Source organism: Salmo salar, chromosome 26, assembly GCF_965601325.2.
Source record: "Salmo salar chromosome 26, fSalSal1, whole genome shotgun sequence".
Classification (NCBI taxonomy): Eukaryota; Metazoa; Chordata; class Actinopteri; order Salmoniformes; family Salmonidae; genus Salmo; species Salmo salar.
In genome coordinates this window covers 54947696-54968203 of record NC_138316.1, presented here as the reverse complement: position 1 = coordinate 54968203, position 20508 = coordinate 54947696, and the positions used below count along the sequence as shown (strand labels likewise).

General features: G+C 51.9%; 2 protein-coding genes across 2 annotated transcripts; one reads left to right on the top strand and one right to left on the bottom strand.

Annotated features, from left to right (window-relative positions):
* Position 1: 1 nt before the first annotated feature.
* cog8 (component of oligomeric golgi complex 8) lies at positions 2 to 16493 on the bottom strand. Its single transcript, XM_045709079.2, has 7 exons — positions 15955 to 16493; positions 6020 to 6227; positions 3225 to 3476; positions 3041 to 3110; positions 2281 to 2792; positions 933 to 1101; positions 2 to 743 (listed from the first exon to the last, which is right to left on the bottom strand). Exons 1-7 carry the CDS (start codon positions 16281 to 16283, stop codon positions 253 to 255), a joined length of 2031 nt encoding a protein of 676 aa, XP_045565035.1. The 5' UTR covers positions 16284 to 16493; the 3' UTR covers positions 2 to 252.
* A 26-nt stretch (positions 16494 to 16519) lies between these two features.
* Positions 16520 to 20450, top strand: LOC106588123 (60S ribosome subunit biogenesis protein NIP7 homolog). The gene is made up of 5 exons (XM_014176799.3): positions 16520 to 16679; positions 17717 to 17803; positions 17941 to 18079; positions 19139 to 19279; positions 19956 to 20450. The coding sequence occupies exons 1-5, from the start codon at positions 16624 to 16626 to the stop codon at positions 20073 to 20075; spliced, it is 543 nt and encodes a 180-aa protein (XP_014032274.1). The 5' UTR covers positions 16520 to 16623; the 3' UTR covers positions 20076 to 20450.
* The last annotated feature ends 58 nt before the right edge of the window (positions 20451 to 20508 follow it).

Here is a 20508-nt window from a genome sequence, read left to right as displayed (position 1 = left end):
CTTCTGTTTTGGGATATATTTTAATAACGACGATCCATCTTACAGCCGAAATAAACTATTTTAATAATATTACATAGTTCAGTTACCACATTGTCAAACCCAGATTAGATGGCACTATATAAAAGCTTAAAGCATTGGAAACATTCCTGAAAGGGTAAATTGTTAAATTAACTTGTCAAAATGCACAGTAACTGAGATTCAAACCATTAAATCAAGGTTATTGTTAGTCTACCGTGCCAACATTCCTGAGGGTTAACTCTCTGCTACTTCCGGGTTTACCTCAGGCTCTGGGACTGGATTATGTTCTGGGCTGGTCAGAACAGGCTTTGGGGGATTCAATATGGCTTCCAACTCAGGGTCTTCCTGTACTTCACGGTGGCTGTCAGCCCTTGGTCTCTCTGGGTCGTCCAATACAGGGTTAGGGTCATTCAAAATGGCTTCCAGTTCAGGGTCAGAAGTCAGACCTGTCTCGGACACAAACTCAGTAGATATGGTGGATGAGACCATGGGATCATCCTCTATAGGTTCCGGGCTTGTTATTGGTTCAGGAAGTCCCAGGTTGTCAACAGGAAGTGTCGGTTGAGGATCAGCTGTGGTGAGACCGTCCAGTTCAACACCGAGGTCTTCTATCATCGGTGTCACCGTCTCCCTCTTGGGAAGAACAAACCCCAGAGGATCCAGGACTACACTCACATCAATACAACCCAGACTGCTGTACTTGTGGACTTGAGTCGGAGGGACACCTGGAGGAGAAAAAAAACATGTTTCACATACATTATTATTATTATTATTATAGAAGGTTGTTACTGTGGATGTTCTCGGGAAAGATCGGTTCATCTTCTAGTCTTTTACCAATGGCGGGTAGATCATGTGAATTCCAACTGATGTACCTGTTGAAATGAAGAGGTGACGAGGCGTGACAGAGTATTTACCCAGTATGACAGAGAGCTGTGCTGGTGGGAACAGGACATGTAGACAGCGGTTGAGGAAAGGCACCATGTCCTCGGCGAAGGAACAGCAGAATTGGACAAACAGCTCCTTCTCTCGGTCGCTGAAGGCCGTCTCTTCAGCCCGGTGGAACGCCACGATCAACTTGGTGACCTGGTGAGGAGAGAGATGAAATCATGAGATCTAACCTAAAGTTTCAACGATAGTCTGAGTCTGAGGGAGGGGCGACCTGGGGGAGAGTCTGAGGGAGGGGGGACCTGGGGGAGAGTCTGAGGGAGGGGGGACCTGGGGGAGAGTCTGAGGGAGGGAGGGGGGACCTGGGGGAGAGTCTGAGGGAGGGGGGACCTGGGGGAGAGTCTGAGGGAGGGGGGACCTGGGGGAGAGTCTGAGGGAGGGAGGGGCGACCTGGGGGAGAGTCTGAGGGAGGGGCGACCTGGGGGAGAGTCTGAGGGAGGGGCGACCTGGGGGAGAGTCTGAGGGAGGGGCGACCTGGGGGAGAGTCTGAGGGAGGGGCGACCTGGGGGAGAGTCTGAGGGAGGGGGGACCTGGGGGAGAGTCTGAGGGAGGGGGGACCTGGGGGAGAGTCTGAGGGAGGGGCGACCTGGGGGAGAGTCTGAGGGAGGGGGGACCTGGGGGAGAGTCTGAGGGAGGGGGGACCTGGGGGAGAGTCTGAGGGAGGGGGGACCTGGGGGAGAGTCTGAGGGAGGGAGGGGGGACCTGGGGGAGAGTCTGAGGGAGGGAGGACCTGGGGGAGAGTCTGAGGGGGGGGGGACCTGGGGGAGAGTCTGAGGGAGGGGGGACCTGGGGGAGAGTCTGAGGGAGGGGGGACCTGGGGGAGAGTCTGAGGGAGGGAGGGGGGACCTGGGGGAGAGTCTGAGGGAGGGAGGGGGGACCTGGGGGAGAGTCTGAGGGAGGGAGGGGGGACCTGGGGGAGAGTCTGAGGGAGGGGGGACCTGGGGGAGAGTCTGAGGGAGGGGGACCTGATCCTATCAGGGTAACTTCTACCACGGTCAGAGACAGTGGCTTGCAGGAAACAGATGTGTTCATCACATACATACTGTACATCCATAAACCCTGAATACATAACATTTCAACTGTACTAGATAACCATGTCCCAAAGACAGTGATCTTGGGTGAATTTAAGATTAGGATTTGGGGAGAGTAAAATGAGTCTTGATCTGTCTAAACATCCCATCTACCGCGTCTAGAGAGACCGTCCCATCTACCGCGTCTAGAGAGAACATGGGACAGCCTAGACATGTCAATATCGTAACTTTAGCAGCAGACGTAGCGTAGCATTAGCATTAGCAGTGACAGAGAGGCGTTCTTTACCTTTACCAGGGCGTCCTCCAGGTACTTGGTCACCTGCTGGGCCAGACCGAGGGGACAACAGAGCCTGAGGTCGTTGAAGGCCGTCAGGATGTTGTTGAGGAAGCAGGCCAGAGGGGGGAAATCCAGCAGAGCCATAGGGGGCTGGAGGGTCCCTGGCTGGGTACTGGGGGGCTGGAGGGTCCCTGGCATGGAGCCCCCACCCAGCATAGAGGGGAGAGAGATCAGAGTATACAGGTTCATGTCCTCCTGGAACCTCTCTATGGCTTCCTCTACAGCTTTACGGAAGGTATCGGCCGCCACACGCTGAAACATCGGAGACAGCTGGCCGCGGAAGTCTGCCCCGACGCGGCTGAAGGACAGGCCGAAGTACATGCACTGTCCCAGCAGGGAATCCAGACGGCCGCCCACCCCCCTCTGGAGGTCTCGGTCCAGAGTCTCCAGGAACTCGGATACCTGCTGCACCACCCAGCCGTGGAAGATGGCCCCTTCGTTCACCACTTGGTCCTGACCACCTTTCAACACAGACACTACCGTATGTCACAAGGCTGCCCAGACATTGACCTGCCATTTCAGTTGGACTATTGACCTGTACTCTATCGTACCCACAGTACTGACTGGCTTTTCCAGAACATATGTACTGTATATTTGTAATACATCTTTAGATAATTCTTGTTGTGTTTATAATCTTCAATATTAAATGAAAAATTACAAAATCGTATCAAATAATTTCAGCCTTAAATGAAATAAAGCGTTGTGTCACCGGGAGACAGCAGGGGGTCCTCGTCAGAGAAGATGGCTCTGTACTGGGTGATGATGTCAAACAGATGTACCTGGAACAGAGGAAGGAAATATCAGAGAATAAAAGGGGGAGGGGCATCAGTCCTGTTTCCTCAGTCCTTCATTCAACCATTCCACTGCTAGATAGCTGAAGCTGGGCTACACACGCGACAGGCCTCGATGGTCTTGGTGATGTGGCAGTAAGGGTCATCATCGGGGACCGTGGACAGGATGGAACGGAGCCAGCTGCCCCGCGCCTGCAGGAACTTGACCCGTAGCTCCGCCTCCGTGAACACGTCCATCCTGCGCAGGTAGCCAATCACACGCAGGCACACAGGAAGTTGGGAGTTGCTACGTAGCTGCTGCAACAGCTGGTTCAGCATGAGCTGAGCTGACTGACGCACCTCGTGGACGATTCCCTGAAGAAGGACACACAGGACAACTTTAATACCGTTACAGTAGAGGTCAGGGGGTCACTCTGAACCGACAACTTTAATACCGTTACAGTAGAGGTCAGGGGGTCACACTGAGCCGTCAACTTTAATACCGTTACAGTAGAGGTCAGGGGGTCACACTGAACCGTCAACTTTAATACCGTTACAGTAGAGGTCAGGGGGTCACACTGAACCGTCAACTTTAATACCGTTACAGTAGAGGTCAGGGGGTCACTCTGAACCGACAACTTTAATACCGTTACAGTAGAGGTCAGGGGGTCACTCTGAACCGTCAACTTTAATACCGTTACAGTAGAGGTCAGGGGGTCACACTGAGCCGTCAACTTTAATACCGTTACAGTAGAGGTCAGGGGGTCACTCTGAACCGACAACTTTAATACCGTTACAGTAGAGGTCAGGGGGTCACACTGAACCGTCAACTTTAATACCGTTACAGTAGAGGTCAGGGGGTCACACTGAGCCGTCAACTTTAATACCGTTACAGTAGAGGTCAGGGGGTCACACTGAGCCGTCAACTTTAATACCGTTACAGTAGAGGTCAGGGGGTCACTCTGAACCGACAACTTTAATACCGTTACAGTAGAGGTCAGGGGGTCACTCTGAACCGACAACTTTAATACCGTTACAGTAGAGGTCAGGGGGTCACTCTGAACCGACAACTTTAATACCGTTACAGTAGAGGTCAGGAAATCACACTGAGCCGTCAACTTTAATACCGTTACAGTAGAGGTCAGGGGGTCACACTGAACCGTCAACTTTAATACCGTTACAGTAGAGGTCAGGGGGTCACACTGAGCCGTCAACTTTAATACCGTTACAGTAGAGGTCAGGGGGTCACACTGAGCCGTCAACTTTAATACCGTTACAGTAGAGGTCAGGGTGTCACACTGAACCGTCAACTTTAATACCGTTACAGTAGAGGTCAGGGGGTCACACTGAGCCGTCAACTTTAATACCGTTACAGTAGAGGTCAGGGTGTCACACTGAACCGTCAACTTTAATACCGTTACAGTAGAGGTCAGGGGGTCACACTGAGCCGTCAACTTTAATACCGTTACAGTAGAGGTCAGGGGGTCACACTGAGCCGTCAACTTTAATACCGTTACAGTAGAGGTCAGGGGGTCACACTGAACCGTCAACTTTAATACCGTTACAGTAGAGGTCAGGGGGTCACACTGAACCGTCAACTTTAATACCGTTACAGTAGAGGTCAGGGGGTCACACTGAACCGTCAACTTTAATACCGTTACAGTAGAGGTCAGGGGGTCACACTGAACCGTCAACTTTAATACCGTTACAGTAGAGGTCAGGGGGTCACACTGAACCGTCAACTTTAATACCGTTACAGTAGAGGTCAGGGGGTCACACTGAGCCGTCAACTTTAATACCGTTACAGTAGAGGTCAGGGGGTCACACTGAACCGTCAACTTTAATACCGTTACAGTAGAGGTCAGGAAATCACACTGAGCCGTCAACTTTAATACCGTTACAGTAGAGGTCAGGGGGTCACTCTGAACCGACAACTTTAATACCGTTACAGTAGAGGTCAGGAAATCACACTGAGCCGTCAACTTTAATACCGTTACAGTAGAGGTCAGGGGGTCACACTGAGCCGTCAACTTTAATACCGTTACAGTAGAGGTCAGGGGGTCACACTGAACCGTCAACTTTAATACCGTTACAGTAGAGGTCAGGAAATCACACTGAGCCGTCAACTTTAATACCGTTACAGTAGAGGTCAGGGGGTCACACTGAGCCGTCAACTTTAATACCGTTACAGTAGAGGTCAGGGGGTCACACTGAGCCGTCAACTTTAATACCGTTACAGTAGAGGTCAGGGTATCACACTTTGTTACAGTATTAAGACAAGCGGTATTTCTAGATCTACCACATAGCTTGTCAGACTGTGTTTAGACAAAACTAATATAATAATAAGGAAGCGGTACGACCTGTAACTCCTAGCTGCGGTAAACAGGAAGCGGTACGACCTGTAACTCCTAGCTGCGGTAAACAGGAAGCGGTACGACCTGTAACTCCTAGCTGCGGTAAACAGGAAGTGGTACGACCTGTAACTCCTAGCTGCGGTAAACAGGAAGCGGTACGACCTGTAACTCCTACCCTGCGGTAAACAGGAAGTGGTACGACCTGTAACTCCTTGCTGCGGTAAACAGGAAGTGGTACGACCTGTAACTCCTAGCTGCGGTAAACAGGAAGCGGTACGACCTGTAACTCCTACCCTACGGTAAACAGGAAGTGGTACGACCTGTAACTCCTAGCTGCGGTAAACAGGAAGTGGTACGACCTGTAACTCCTAGCTGCGGTAAACAGGAAGTGGTACGACCTGTAACTCCTAGCTGCGGTAAACAGGAAGCGGTACGACCTGTAACTCCTACCCTACGGTAAACAGGAAGCGGTACGACCTGTAACTCCTACCCTACGGTAAACAGGAAGTGGTACGACCTGTAACTCCTACGGTAAACAGGAAGTGGTAGTTGGATCATTAATACCTGGATGACAGGTAGAGACGAGTGCTTCTTCTCCAGTCTCTTGACGTAGGCTGCCAGTTCCAGAGCCTCCTCGTAGTAGCCATTCCGGACGCAGGTGTCCATCAGCTGAGGTATCTCTAAGATCTCCAGGATCTCTGTGTGGCGGTTCAGAGTCAGGCTGTTCATCCGCCGGCTCGCCCCGATGTCCTCAGCCTCCTTCACAAAACCCCTAAAAGGAGAGGACAGACATTATTATCATTATCCCGACAGGTTCAGAGTCATGTCAACAGGTCATAATAAAAGGGTATTATAACAGGTCATAATAAAGGGTATTATAACAGGTCATAATAAAGGGTATTATAACAGGTCATAATAAAGGGTATTATAACAGGTCATAATAAACGGTATTATAACAGTAACATTCGACGAGATCTAGTGTTTGTTCCAGATAGACATGAGCCCGGTACCAGTCTGTTTGTTCCAGATAGACATGAGCCCGGTACCAGTCTGTTTGTTCCAGATAGACATGAGCCCGGTACCAGTCTGTTTGTTCCAGATAGACATGAGCCCGGTACCAGTCTGTTTGTTTGTTTGTTCTCAGGCTGGAGTTGGCATGAAAGCACAAACAGACTGGCACTCAGGCTAGAGTTGGCATGACAGCACAAACAGACTGGCACTCAGGCTAGAGTTGGCATGATAGCACAAACAGACTGGAACTCAGGCTAGAGTTGGCATGATAGCACAAACAGACTGGCACTCAGGCTAGAGTTGGCATGACAGCACAAACAGACTGGAACTCAGGCTAGAGTTGGCATGACAGCACAAACAGACTGGAACTCAGGCTAGAGTTGGCATGACAGCACAAACAGACTGGAACTCAGGCTAGAGTTGGCATGATAGCACAAACAGACTGGAACTCAGGCTAGAGTTGGCAGGGTTTCTGTTAGCAGGCAATAACCAGTTTTTGGTCTATAAAAAAAACTAAATGAGATAAATAAAACTGTTGCCAAAATGACTGAGAGAAAAAATCCCATTGCAAATAATGATGTTTATTGATTGATGGAAATACCAGTCAATGTAAGAATACATTTGACCGTCATGCTTATTGGTCTATAGGTTAATATGTCTTCCCTGTGGCTCAGTTGGTAGAGCATTGTGTTTGCAACGCCAGGGTTGTGGGTTCAATTCCCATAGTACAAAACAAACAAAAAAAAAAATGTATGAAATGTATGCATTCACTACTGTAAGTCGCTCTGGATAAGAGCGTCTGCTAAATGACTAAAATGTAAATATGCAGAAGTCATCATGCAACTTATCCAACAACCATCACAGCACACAGAGCCTATTCTGAGCAGGATTTCTCCTGCTGCTCCTCAGCTGGTTGCTGCTGGAATAAAACATGAACTAAATGTAATCGCGTGTTAAAAACATGTTTGGTGCACGATAAAACATTTAAATAAATATTTTGGTTTAAGATTAAAAAGAGCTACTATTTTTTTTATTTCTGAACTGGTAATTGAAGCGCGCCTCCCATCCACCATTCAAATGCAGGTAACAGGCGATCAGCACCTCTCCACCCCTTTACAAGGTGAGCTGGAAGCAGTATGCTCACATTGAAAACATAGGGTGAGTATTGGTAAAGTGGGACACTTTCTGAAAAGTATTTTTCCCAGTACACTTTACAGAATCATTCTATTGTCATGACCCCCAACATGATACCATTCTAAATAGTTTAATAACTTTATTATACAAAAGAAAAAACAGACAGACAAACACAGGATGGATGATTTACTCAAACAGAAATTGTCCTGAGACCACATGTTTTTATTGGATACTGGAAAAGTGGGACACCTTGATTGGCAAAGTGGGACACCTTGATTGGCAAAGTGGGACACCTTGATTGGCAAAGTGGGACACCTTGATTGGCAAAGTGGGACACCTTGATTGGCAAAGTGGGACACCTTGATTGGCAAAGTGGGACACCTTGATTGGCAAAGTGGGACACTTAACTCTCTACTGTAAAGAAGGACAATTTATACAAACGGGTGGATCTAATTGTAAATTCTGATTGGTTAAACCCGCATTCCAGGCTGTCTATTCCATAAATTACCATCGGCTAAATCTATAACGTAACATGCCTATTTACTCTGTTTGCACAATCCACTGTCATCAGCTCAGCCAGACAATTTATAAACTGGATTTATTACAAATAAACTATCAATAGGTAAATAGGTTAAACAACATTTGGTACAGCTGGTTTTCAGTGTTTCCAGCTTCAGTTTGAAGTGATTGTGTTGTTGTGTTGTTGTCTAGCTCCTCTGAACAACAGTGTCCTGAAGAATCAGCACATTTTCTATACCAGGTGGAATCACACCTCGTTAGATCATTATTATGGAGAACAGATTAAACAAATGCAGCTACTTTCTGGCCGCTAGTTGGCCGTTCTGACCGCAAGTTGACCGCTAGTTGGCCGTTCTGACCGCTAGTTGGCCGTTCTGACCGCAAGTTGACCGCTAGTTGGCCGTTCTGGCCGCTAGTTGGCCGTTCTGACCGCTAGATGGCCGCTCTGACCGCTAGTTGGCCGCTCTGACCGCTAGTTGGCCGCTCTGACCGCTAGTTGGCCGCTAGTTGGCCGTTCCGACCGTTCTGACCGCTAGTTGGCCGCTCTGACCGCTAGTTGGCCGTTCTGACCGCTAGTTGGCCGTTCTGACCGCTAGTTGGCCGTTCTGACCGCTAGTTGGCCGTTCTGACCGCTAGTTGGCCGCTAGTTGGCCGCTCTGACCGCTAGTTGGCCGCTAGTTGGCCGCTCTGACCGCTAGTTGGCCGTTCTGACCGCTAGTTGGCCGTTCTGACCGCTAGTTGGCCGTTCTGACCGCTAGTTGGCAACTACTTGGCCGCTAGTTGGCCGTTCTGGCCGCTCTGACCGCTAATTGGCCGCTCTGACCGCTCTGACCGCTAGTTGGCCGTTCTGGCCGCTAGTTGGCGTTCTGACCGCTAGTTGGCCGTTCTGACCGCTAGTTGGCCGCTAGTTGGCCGCTAGTTGGCCGTTCTGACCGCTAATTGGCCGCTCTGACCGCTAATTGGCCGTTCTGACCGCTCTGACCGCTAATTGGCCGCTCTGACCGCTAGTTGGCCGTTCTGGCCGCTCTGACCGCTAGTTGGCCGCTCTGACCGCTAGTTGGCCGTTCTGACCGCTAGTTGGCCGTTCTGACCGCTAGTTGGCCGCTAGTTGGCCGCTAGTTGGCCGTTCTGACCGCTAGTTGGCCGTTCTGACCGCTAGTTGGCCGTTCTGACCGCTAGTTGGCCGCTAGTTGGCCGTTCTCACCGCTAGTTGGCCGCTAGTTGGCCGTTCTGACCGCTAGTTGGCCGTTCTGACCGCTAGTTGGCCGCTAGTTGGCCGCTCTGACCGCTAGTTGGCCGCTCTGACCGCTAGTTGGCCGTTCTGACCGCTAGTTGGCCGTTCTGACCGCTAGTTGGCCGTTCTGACCGCTAGTTGGCAGTGGCCGTTCTGGCCGCTAGTTGGCCGCTCTGACCGCTAGTTGGCCGCTCTGACCGCTAGTTGGCCGCTAGTTGGCCGTTCTGACCGTTCTGACCGCTAGTTGGCCGCTAGTTGGCCGTTCTGACCGCTAGTTGGCCGTTCTGACCGCTAGTTGGCCGCTAGTTGGCCGCTAGTTGGCCGTTCTGACCGCTAGTTGGCCGCTAGTTGGCCGCTCTGACCGCTAGTTGGCCGCTCTGACCGCTAGTTGGCCGCTCTGACCGCTAGTTGGCCGCTCTGACCGCTAGTTGGCTGCTAGTTGGCCGTTCTGACCGCTAGTTGGCCGTTCTGGCCGCTAGTTGGCCGCTAGTTGGCCGCTAGTTGGCCGTTCTGACCGCTCTGGCCGCTAATTGGCCGCTCTGACCGCTAATTGGCCGCTCTGACCGCTAATTGGCCGCTCTGACCGCTAATTGGCCGCTCTGACCGCTAGTTGGCCGTTCTGACCGCTAGTTGGCCGTTCTGACCGCTAGTTGGCCGCTAGTTGGCCATTCTGACCGCTAGTTGGCCGTTCTGACCGCTAGTTGGCCGTTCTGACCGCTAGTTGGCCGCTCTGACCGCTAGTTGGCCGTTCTGACCGCTAGTTGGCCGTTCTGACCGCTAGTTGGCCGTTCTGACCGCTAGTTGGCCGCTAGTTGGCCGTTCTGACCGCTAGTTGGCCGTTCTGACCGCTAGTTGGCCGCTAGTTGGCCGCTCTGACCGCTAGTTGGCCGCTCTGACCGCTAGTTGGCCGCTCTGACCGCTAGTTGGCTGCTAGTTGGCCGTTCTGACCGCTAGTTGGCCGCTCTGACCGCTAGTTGGCCGCTCTGACCGCTAGTTGGCCGCTCTGACCGCTAGTTGGCCGTTCTGACCGCTAGTTGGCCGTTCTGACCGCTAGTTGGCCACTACTTGGCCGCTAGTTGGCCGTTCTGACCGCTCTGACCGCTAATTGGCCGCTCTGACCGCTAGTTGGCAGTTCTGACCGCTAGTTGGCCGCTCTGACCGCTAGTTGGCCGTTCTGGCCGCTAGTTGGCCGTTCTGACCGCTAGTTGGCCGTTCTGACCGCTAGTTGGCCGTTCTGACCGCTAGTTGGCCGTTCTGACCGCTAGTTGGCCGCTAGTTGGCCGCTCTGACCGCTAATTGGCCGCTCTGACCGCTAATTGGCCGTTCTGACCGCTAGTTGGCCGTTCTGACCGCTAATTGGCCGTTCTGACCGCTAATTGGCCGCTAGTTGACCGCTAGTTGGCCGTTCTGACCGCTAGTTGGCCGCTAGTTGGCCGTTCTGGCCGCTAGTTGGCCGTTCTGGCCGCTAGTTGGCCGCTCTGACCGCTAGTTGGCCGCTCTGACCGCTAGTTGGCCGCTCTGACCGCTAATTGGCCGCTCTGACCGCTAGTTTAGTTGGCCGTTCTGGCCGCTAGTTGGCCGCTAGTTGGCCGTTCTGACCGCTAGTTGGCCGCTAGTTGGCCGCTCTGACCGCTAGTTGGCCGCTCTGACCGCTAGTTGGCCGCTCTGACCGCTAGTTGGCCGCTAGTTGGCCGTTCTGACCGCTAGTTGGCCGTTCTGACCGCTAGTTGGCCGCTAGTTGGCCGTTCTGACCGCTAGTTGGCCGTTCTGACCGCAAGTTGACCGCTAGTTGGCCGTTCTGGCCGCTAGTTGGCCGTTCTGACCGCTAGATGGCCGCTCTGACCGCTAGTTGGCCGCTCTGACCGCTAGTTGGCCGCTCTGACCGCTAGTTGGCCGCTAGTTGGCCGTTCCGACCGTTCTGACCGCTAGTTGGCCGCTCTGACCGCTAGTTGGCCGTTCTGACCGCTAGTTGGCCGTTCTGACCGCTAGTTGGCCGTTCTGACCGCTAGTTGGCCGTTCTGACCGCTAGTTGGCCGCTAGTTGGCCGCTCTGACCGCTAGTTGGCCGCTAGTTGGCCGCTCTGACCGCTAGTTGGCCGTTCTGACCGCTAGTTGGCCGTTCTGACCGCTAGTTGGCCGTTCTGACCGCTAGTTGGCAACTACTTGGCCGCTAGTTGGCCGTTCTGGCCGCTCTGACCGCTAATTGGCCGCTCTGACCGCTCTGACCGCTAGTTGGCCGTTCTGGCCGCTAGTTGGCGTTCTGACCGCTAGTTGGCCGTTCTGACCGCTAGTTGGCCGCTAGTTGGCCGCTAGTTGGCCGTTCTGACCGCTAATTGGCCGCTCTGACCGCTAATTGGCCGTTCTGACCGCTCTGACCGCTAATTGGCCGCTCTGACCGCTAGTTGGCCGTTCTGGCCGCTCTGACCGCTAGTTGGCCGCTCTGACCGCTAGTTGGCCGTTCTGACCGCTAGTTGGCCGTTCTGACCGCTAGTTGGCCGCTAGTTGGCCGCTAGTTGGCCGTTCTGACCGCTAGTTGGCCGTTCTGACCGCTAGTTGGCCGTTCTGACCGCTAGTTGGCCGCTAGTTGGCCGTTCTCACCGCTAGTTGGCCGCTAGTTGGCCGTTCTGACCGCTAGTTGGCCGTTCTGACCGCTAGTTGGCCGCTAGTTGGCCGCTCTGACCGCTAGTTGGCCGCTCTGACCGCTAGTTGGCCGTTCTGACCGCTAGTTGGCCGTTCTGACCGCTAGTTGGCCGTTCTGACCGCTAGTTGGCAGTGGCCGTTCTGGCCGCTAGTTGGCCGCTCTGACCGCTAGTTGGCCGCTCTGACCGCTAGTTGGCCGCTAGTTGGCCGTTCTGACCGTTCTGACCGCTAGTTGGCCGCTAGTTGGCCGTTCTGACCGCTAGTTGGCCGTTCTGACCGCTAGTTGGCCGCTAGTTGGCCGCTAGTTGGCCGTTCTGACCGCTAGTTGGCCGCTAGTTGGCCGCTCTGACCGCTAGTTGGCCGCTCTGACCGCTAGTTGGCCGCTCTGACCGCTAGTTGGCCGCTCTGACCGCTAGTTGGCTGCTAGTTGGCCGTTCTGACCGCTAGTTGGCCGTTCTGGCCGCTAGTTGGCCGCTAGTTGGCCGCTAGTTGGCCGTTCTGACCGCTCTGGCCGCTAATTGGCCGCTCTGACCGCTAATTGGCCGCTCTGACCGCTAATTGGCCGCTCTGACCGCTAATTGGCCGCTCTGACCGCTAGTTGGCCGTTCTGACCGCTAGTTGGCCGTTCTGACCGCTAGTTGGCCGCTAGTTGGCCATTCTGACCGCTAGTTGGCCGTTCTGACCGCTAGTTGGCCGTTCTGACCGCTAGTTGGCCGCTCTGACCGCTAGTTGGCCGTTCTGACCGCTAGTTGGCCGTTCTGACCGCTAGTTGGCCGTTCTGACCGCTAGTTGGCCGCTAGTTGGCCGTTCTGACCGCTAGTTGGCCGTTCTGACCGCTAGTTGGCCGCTAGTTGGCCGCTCTGACCGCTAGTTGGCCGCTCTGACCGCTAGTTGGCCGCTCTGACCGCTAGTTGGCTGCTAGTTGGCCGTTCTGACCGCTAGTTGGCCGCTCTGACCGCTAGTTGGCCGCTCTGACCGCTAGTTGGCCGCTCTGACCGCTAGTTGGCCGTTCTGACCGCTAGTTGGCCGTTCTGACCGCTAGTTGGCCACTACTTGGCCGCTAGTTGGCCGTTCTGACCGCTCTGACCGCTAATTGGCCGCTCTGACCGCTAGTTGGCAGTTCTGACCGCTAGTTGGCCGCTCTGACCGCTAGTTGGCCGTTCTGGCCGCTAGTTGGCCGTTCTGACCGCTAGTTGGCCGTTCTGACCGCTAGTTGGCCGTTCTGACCGCTAGTTGGCCGTTCTGACCGCTAGTTGGCCGCTAGTTGGCCGCTCTGACCGCTAATTGGCCGCTCTGACCGCTAATTGGCCGTTCTGACCGCTAGTTGGCCGTTCTGACCGCTAATTGGCCGTTCTGACCGCTAATTGGCCGCTAGTTGACCGCTAGTTGGCCGTTCTGACCGCTAGTTGGCCGCTAGTTGGCCGTTCTGGCCGCTAGTTGGCCGTTCTGGCCGCTAGTTGGCCGCTCTGACCGCTAGTTGGCCGCTCTGACCGCTAGTTGGCCGCTCTGACCGCTAATTGGCCGCTCTGACCGCTAGTTTAGTTGGCCGTTCTGGCCGCTAGTTGGCCGCTAGTTGGCCGTTCTGACCGCTAGTTGGCCGCTAGTTGGCCGCTCTGACCGCTAGTTGGCCGCTCTGACCGCTAGTTGGCCGCTCTGACCGCTAGTTGGCCGCTAGTTGGCCGTTCTGACCGCTAGTTGGCCGTTCTGACCGCTAGTTGGCCGCTAGTTGGCCGTTCTGACCGCTAGTTGGCCGCTAGTTGGCCGCTCTGACGGCTAGTTGGCCGCTCTGACGGCTAGTTGGCCGCTCTGACCGCTAGTTGGCCGCTCTGACCGCTAGTTGGCCGCTCTGACCGCTAGTTGGCCGCTCTGACCGCTAGTTGGCCGTTCTGACTGCTCTGACCGCTAATTGGCCGCTCTGACCGCTAATTGGCCGTTCTGACCGCTAATTGGCCGTTCTGACCGCTAATTGGCCGTTCTGACCGCTAATTGGCCGTTCTGACCGCTAGTTGGCCGCTAGTTGGCCGTTCTGGCCGCTAGTTGGCCGTTCTGGCCGCTAGTTGGCCGCTCTGACCGCTAGTTGGCCGCTCTGACCGCTAGTTGGCCGCTCTGACCGCTAGTTTAGTTGGCCGTTCTGGCCGCTAGTTGGCCGCTAGTTGGCCGTTCTGACCGCTAGTTGGCCGCTAGTTGGCCGCTCTGACCGCTAGTTGGCCGCTCTGACCGCTAGTTGGCCGCTCTGACCGCTAGTTGGCCGCTCTGACCGCTAGTTGGCCGCTAGTTGGCCGTTCTGACCGCTAGTTGGCCGTTCTGACCGCTAGTTGGCCGCTAGTTGGCCGTTCTGACCGCTAGTTGGCCGCTAGTTGGCCGCTCTGACGGCTAGTTGGCCGCTCTGACGGCTAGTTGGCCGCTCTGACCGCTAGTTGGCCGCTCTGACCGCTAGTTGGCCGCTCTGACCGCTAGTTGGCCGCTCTGACCGCTAGTTGGCCGCTAGTTGGCCGTTCTGGCCGCTAGTTGGTAGTGGCCGTTCTGACCGCTAGTTGGCCGCTCTGACCGCTAGTTGGCCGCTCTGACCGCTAGTTGGCCGCTAGTTGGCCGTTCTGACCGCTAGTTGGCCGTTCTGACCGCTAGTTGGCCGCTAGTTGGCCGTTCTGACCGCTAGTTGGCCGCTCTGACCGCTAGTTGGCCGCTCTGACGGCTAGTTGGCCGCTCTGACCGCTAGTTGGCCGCTCTGACCGCTAGTTGGCCGCTCTGACCGCTAGTTGGCCGCTCTGACCGCTAGTTGGCCGTTCTGACCGCTAGTTGGCTGCTAGTTGGCCGTTCTGGCCGCTAGTTGGTAGTGGCCGTTCTGACCGCTAGTTGGCCGCTCTGACCGCTAGTTGGCCGCTCGTTGGCCGCTAGTTGGCCGTTCTGACCGTTCTGACCGCTAGTTGGCCGCTCTGACCGCTAATTGGCCGTTCTGACCGCTAGTTGGCCGTTCTGACCGCTAGTTGGCCGTTCTGACCGCTAGTTGGCCGCTAGTTGGCCGCTAGTTGGCCGTTCTGACCGCTAGTTGGCCGCTAGTTGGCCGTTCTGACCGCTAGTTGGCCGCTAGTTGGCCGTTCTGACCGCTAGTTGGCCGCTAGTTGGCCGTTCTGACCGCTAGTTGACCGCTAGTTGGCCGCTCTGACCGCTAGTTGGCCGCGCTGATGGAATGAACGACCAGCCAGCTGGGTAACAACCCTAGATGTGTCGGGACTATATATTGTGGAAGGATGAAATAGTATAAATAAATTCAGCAAAATACAGTTTTCTGAAAATATGATTTGAATATGTTGGTAACACGTTATATAGAAGTGATAATGCCCACGAAACCGGTGTTTGGAGGATATGTTGGTACGGTTTGCCGGTGTTGTGCTGAAAATCTCCCCCCTTCTCGTTCTTCATTGCTGCGTCTTGCTAGTTGAGATTTCTGCTCTTCACTCTGTCAGTTTAGTCTACATTTCACTGGTTTTAGTAGCAGAAAGCATTTTTGTCTGCAGTTTTCGGTTTGGCTATGTGGTGTTCTGGCTTGTATGACGCCCTGGGCGAACCGCACCCGGTGCCCCCGGTAAGATCCGTATCTAAACCCGCAACTGATTTTCTATTAGATTTAGTAAATCTCGTTGCCAAAATGCGTCATGTCTCCCATGTCTTATTCATTAGTATTTTTAAAGTGTAAGGATAATAATTCAGCCTTAGTTGTTCTGAAATGTTCATTGCCAACATTTGACTCCCTCCTATGTTTAATAGAGGAAATGATTCATTTAGGTTGTCTATCCTGACGTGAATTTTGTACTATATTAAGTATTTGACTCTGGCCACAAAATGAAGGAAATTAGAAGGGAGGGAGAGATTATCGGGACAACACCGGTTTCACGGGCATTATCACGGTAATAACATGACATGTCAAAACGACAGAGAATAACTGTCTTAACTTCACCACTAACCTGCATTTTTCACCGAAACTGGGCAACTTGTCGAGGAGTTTGGAAACGCTGCTTTCCACACGGCCAAAGTCTCGGTAAATGTCCTCGGTGCAGTCCGCGGTGCGGATGAACGTCTTGTAGTTGGAGAAGGCGAGCTCCCGGGTCTGCTGCAGTATCTGCGCCCTCTCCTCCGCCAAGCGCTCCGGTTCACGGTTTAATTTCTCCACGCCAAACGAACTGAGCTCTGACAGGTAGGCTGCGAAGTCCGGGTTGTCTCTCCAGTTGTCTGGAAAAGTGTCTTTAAATATGGAAGCCAGAATACTCTCATCTTCCACGTCCACAGCGGTCATGTTGGAAGCTTCAATAGTTGATCTGACTTTTATTCTGACCGAATCCGGTTTCAGCCTTTACACGGGACGAAAACACGTCGTTAAAATACAATGTACGCGTCTAAGGTCTTTTAAATGGCAATTTCATTCGCAATTTAGCTATAAAATAAAATAAAAAATCTAGTCGCTCGGAAACGCAAGAGCGCAACATCAACAGGCGCATGATTTTGACGTCACTATTACATCCACTTCCGTTTTCCGGCACATAAACTTCCGCTCACTATCTCCACGCTGTAGCGTTTATAACGCTACTTCCACTGGGCATAATATTGTAAGGAAATCAGCTGAATCCTTTACCAAGATGAGACCTTTAACAGACGACGAGACAAAAACGATGTTTGAGAAACTGTCTAAATAGTGAGTATTGACGTGTGATCCTGAAAGACAAGGCGCAAGTTATTTCTGAAACGGCCACGGCTGTTCAGATCAGTTCCATGCTTCATCAACCAACTCGTGTCGTTCTGCCTGCTGGTTAGTTAGTTAGTTAGTTAGTTAGTGTACAGGGTTGGTAAACACCAGTCCATATGTAACCGATGTGAAATGGCTGGTTAGTTAGTTAGTGCACAGGGTTGGTAAACACCAGTCCATATGTAACCGATGTGAAATGGCTGGTTAGTTAGTTAGTGCACAGGGTTGATAAATACCAGTCCATATGTAACCGATGTGAAATGGCTGGTTAGTTAGTGCAGAGGGTTGGTAAACACCAGTCCATATGTAACCGATGTGAAATGGTTAGTTAGTCAGTTAGTGCACAGGGTTGGTAAACACCAGTCCATATGTAACCGATGTGAAATGGCTGGTTAGTTAGTTAGTGCACAGGGTTGGTAAACACCAGTCCATATGTAACCGATGTGAAATGGCTGGTTAGTTAGTTAGTGCACAGGGTTGGTAAACACCAGTCCATATGTAACCGATGTGAAATGGCTAGTTAGTTAGTTAGTGCAAGGGTTGGTAAACACCAGTCCATATGTAACCGATGTGAAATGGCTAGTTAGTTAGTTAGTGCAAGGGTTGGTAAACACCAGTCCATATGTAACCGATGTGAAATGGCTGGTTAGTTAGTTAGTGCACAGGGTTGGTAAACACCAGTCCATATGTAACCGATGTGAAATGGCTAGTTAGTTAGTTAGTGCAAGGGTTGGTAAACACCAGTCCATATGTAACCGATGTGAAATGGCTAGTTAGTTAGTTAGTGCAAGGGTTGGTAAACACCAGTCCATACCCAGTCTCTTTGGTGTTATGATCATGATGACGGTCTTTAACCTGCACTAGTTCTGCTCCTCAGCAAGATGGCTAATACGTCGTCTGTGTAGATAGCAAGTGATTTGAAATGGTCTGAAACTCTCTGAATCTACAATAACAATGTGTGAGACCTTCCTCTTGTCTGTCCACAGCATTGGTGAGAACATCAAACTCCTGGTAGATAGACCCGATGGGACATATTGCTTCAGACTTCACAATGATCGTGTTTATTACATCAGGTAAACGACGCTACAGAGCTGCTGTTATTGTTAAATATGACCTATGGATATTATAAAGCAGGTTACTTCATGATCATCTCTTTGGGAAGTTAAGATATTGTCTTATTTCTACTCTTTTTTGTTGTTGTGTGTATCAGTGAGAGAATTCTGAAGTTGGCCACCAACATCGCCCGTGGTAAGTTGGTGTCGGTGGGCACCTGCTTTGGAAAGTTCACCAAGACCATCAAGTTCCGCCTGCATATCACAGCACTGGACTTCCTGGCACCGTATGCCAAGGTAAACAAGGAAGCGGAGGCCCTCTGACCTCTCACTATGTATAATGATAACCACAGCCATGTATAGATATATTGTTAATGTTTTAACAATTTAACTCGGCAAGTCAGTTAAGAACAAATTCTTATTTACAATGACGGCCTACTGGGGAACAGTGGGTTAACTGCCTTGTTCAGGGGGCAGAATGACAGATTTTTTTTAACCTTGTCAGCTCGGGGGATTCTATCTAGCAACCTTTCGGTTACTGGCACAAAGCTCTAACCACTAGGCTACCTGCCGCCCCCAAAATGACTCTGACGACAGCCAGGTGAGACTAGAGGTTTAATTCGATAATCATATTTGCGTAAGCTTTAAAAAATGAACATCAATATCTCTCTCAACCTCCAGGATCCCAGTTAAGACATTGGTAGTAGTGCAATAACTGAGCTATTGTCTGAGTAACTGAACCCCGCTCTGTGTTCAGTTCGAGGTGTGGGTTAAGCCAGCTGAACCCCTCTCTGTGTTCAGTTCAAGGTGTGGGTTAAGCCAGCTGAACCCCTCTCTGTGTTCAGTTCAAGGTGTGGGTTAAGCCAGCTGAACCCCTCTCTGTGTTCAGTTCAAGGTGTGGGGTAAGCCAGCTGAACTCTCTCTGTGTTCAGTTCAAGGTGTGGGTTAAGCCAGCTGAACTCTCTCTGTGTTCAGTTCAAGGTGTGGGTTAAGCCAGCTGAACTCTCTGTGTTCAGTTTAAGGTGTGGGGTAAGCCAGCTGAACTCTCTCTGTGTTCAGTTCAAGGTGTGGGTTAAGCCAGCTGAACTCTCTGTGTTCAGTTCAAGGTGTGGGTTAAGCCAGCTGAACCCCTCTCTGTGTTCAGTTCAAGGTGTGGGTTAAGCCAGCTGAACTCTCTGTGTTCAGTTTAAGGTGTGGGGTAAGCCAGCTGAACTCTCTCTGTGTTCAGTTCAAGGTGTGGGTTAAGCCAGCTGAACTCTCTGTGTTCAGTTCAAGGTGTGGGTTAAGCCAGCTGAACCCCTCTCTGTGTTCAGTTCAAGGTGTGGGGTAAGCCAGCTGAACTCTCTCTGTGTTCAGTTCAAGGTGTGGGTTAAGCCTGGGCAGGAGCAGTCCTTCCTCTATGGGAACCATGTGTTGAAGTCTGGTCTGGGGAGGATCACAGAGAACACTAACCAATACCAGGGTGTGGTGGTGTATTCCATGGCAGATGTACCGCTGGTGAGTTGGTCCTCCCTCTTCACTTCCTGTACATTCATTATCCAATCAACACGCAGCCCTCCCTTCAGTCATTAACCAATCAACACGTAGCCCTCCCTTCAGTCATTATCCAATCAACACGCAGCCCTCCCTTCAGTCATTAACCAATCAACACGCAGCCCTCCCTTCAGTCATTAACCAATCAACACGCAGCCCTCCCTTCAGTCATTAACCAATCAACACGTAGCCCTCCCTTCAGTCATTAACCAATCAACACGCAGCCCTCCCTTCAGTCATTAACCAATCAACACGCAGCCCTCCCTTCAGTCATTAACCAATCAACACGCAGCCCTCCCTTCAGTCATTAACCAATCAACACGCAGCCCTCCCTTCAGTCATTAACCAATCAACACGCAGCCCTCCCTTCAGTCATTAACCAATCAACACGCAGCCCTCCAGTCATTAACCAATCCACTCAGTCAACACACAGGGCATCTTTCCCAGAGGTTAACTAGTCAGACTAATGGAGAATCTCCATTTGAAAGTGATTTTTGATCCAGGACTAGACTTAATCTGGAGGGTAAATCGACCCGCATCTCAGTTGGTTGCTCCTTCATACAAGCTAATATCTTAAGTCATCGGTAACCATGGTAACTCCTAGGTAACCGTGACGTGTCCCCCTCTCGTCTTCCTGCAGGGTTTTGGAGTGGCAGCCAAGTCGACCCAGGAGTGCAGAAGAGTGGATCCCATGTCCATCGTTGTGTTCCACCAGGCAGACATTGGAGAGTTCATCAGGTCCGAGGACACGCTCACATAAAGGAGTCTTCACAAACTGGACTATCAATTATACACAGTAGTGCTTCCCCCTCTCCTCAGGGACCAGACGTTTCAACATAGCTGTACTTCCCTCTCCTCAAGGACCACCAGAGGGCTGGGTGATTTACATTCAGTTACCAACATCCCTGTCACTATGGCTACGTGATTTACATTCAGTTACTATGGTTACCAACATCCCTGTCACTATGGCTGAATGTAAATCACCCAGCCATAATCTAAATAAAGATGTTTTGTAAATTTAATATTTGGGGTTATGTAATATTCATAATCTGTATGGAACTGTGAGTGATTTGCATAAATATGATTGTGCAGTTAATTCTATCAGCATAACATTAAAATTGTTTTGATATAGTGAGATGTGTAAAGTTTATAAATGTTGGATCTGGTACTAACACTTCAATATATTTACTGAT

Bases quoted from the DNA above. Each gene is read 5' to 3' on its own strand.
- cog8 (XM_045709079.2), bottom strand. From the start codon at position 16,283: ATGACCGCTGTGGACGTGGAAGATGAGAGTATTCTGGCTTCCATATTT. The intron at 1,102-2,280 runs GTAAAGAACGCC...TCTCCTCACCAG, and splicing joins TGGAGGACGCCCTGGTAAAG to GTCACCAAGTTGATCGTGGC. The intron at 744-932 runs GTAAATACTCTG...TTTCTCCTCCAG, and splicing joins ACAGCTCTCTGTCATACTGG to GTGTCCCTCCGACTCAAGTC.
- LOC106588123 (XM_014176799.3), top strand. From the start codon at position 16,624: ATGAGACCTTTAACAGACGACGAGACAAAAACGATGTTTGAGAAACTG. The intron at 16,680-17,716 runs GTGAGTATTGAC...GTCTGTCCACAG, and splicing joins TTTGAGAAACTGTCTAAATA to CATTGGTGAGAACATCAAAC. The intron at 17,804-17,940 runs GTAAACGACGCT...TGTGTGTATCAG, and splicing joins GATCGTGTTTATTACATCAG to TGAGAGAATTCTGAAGTTGG.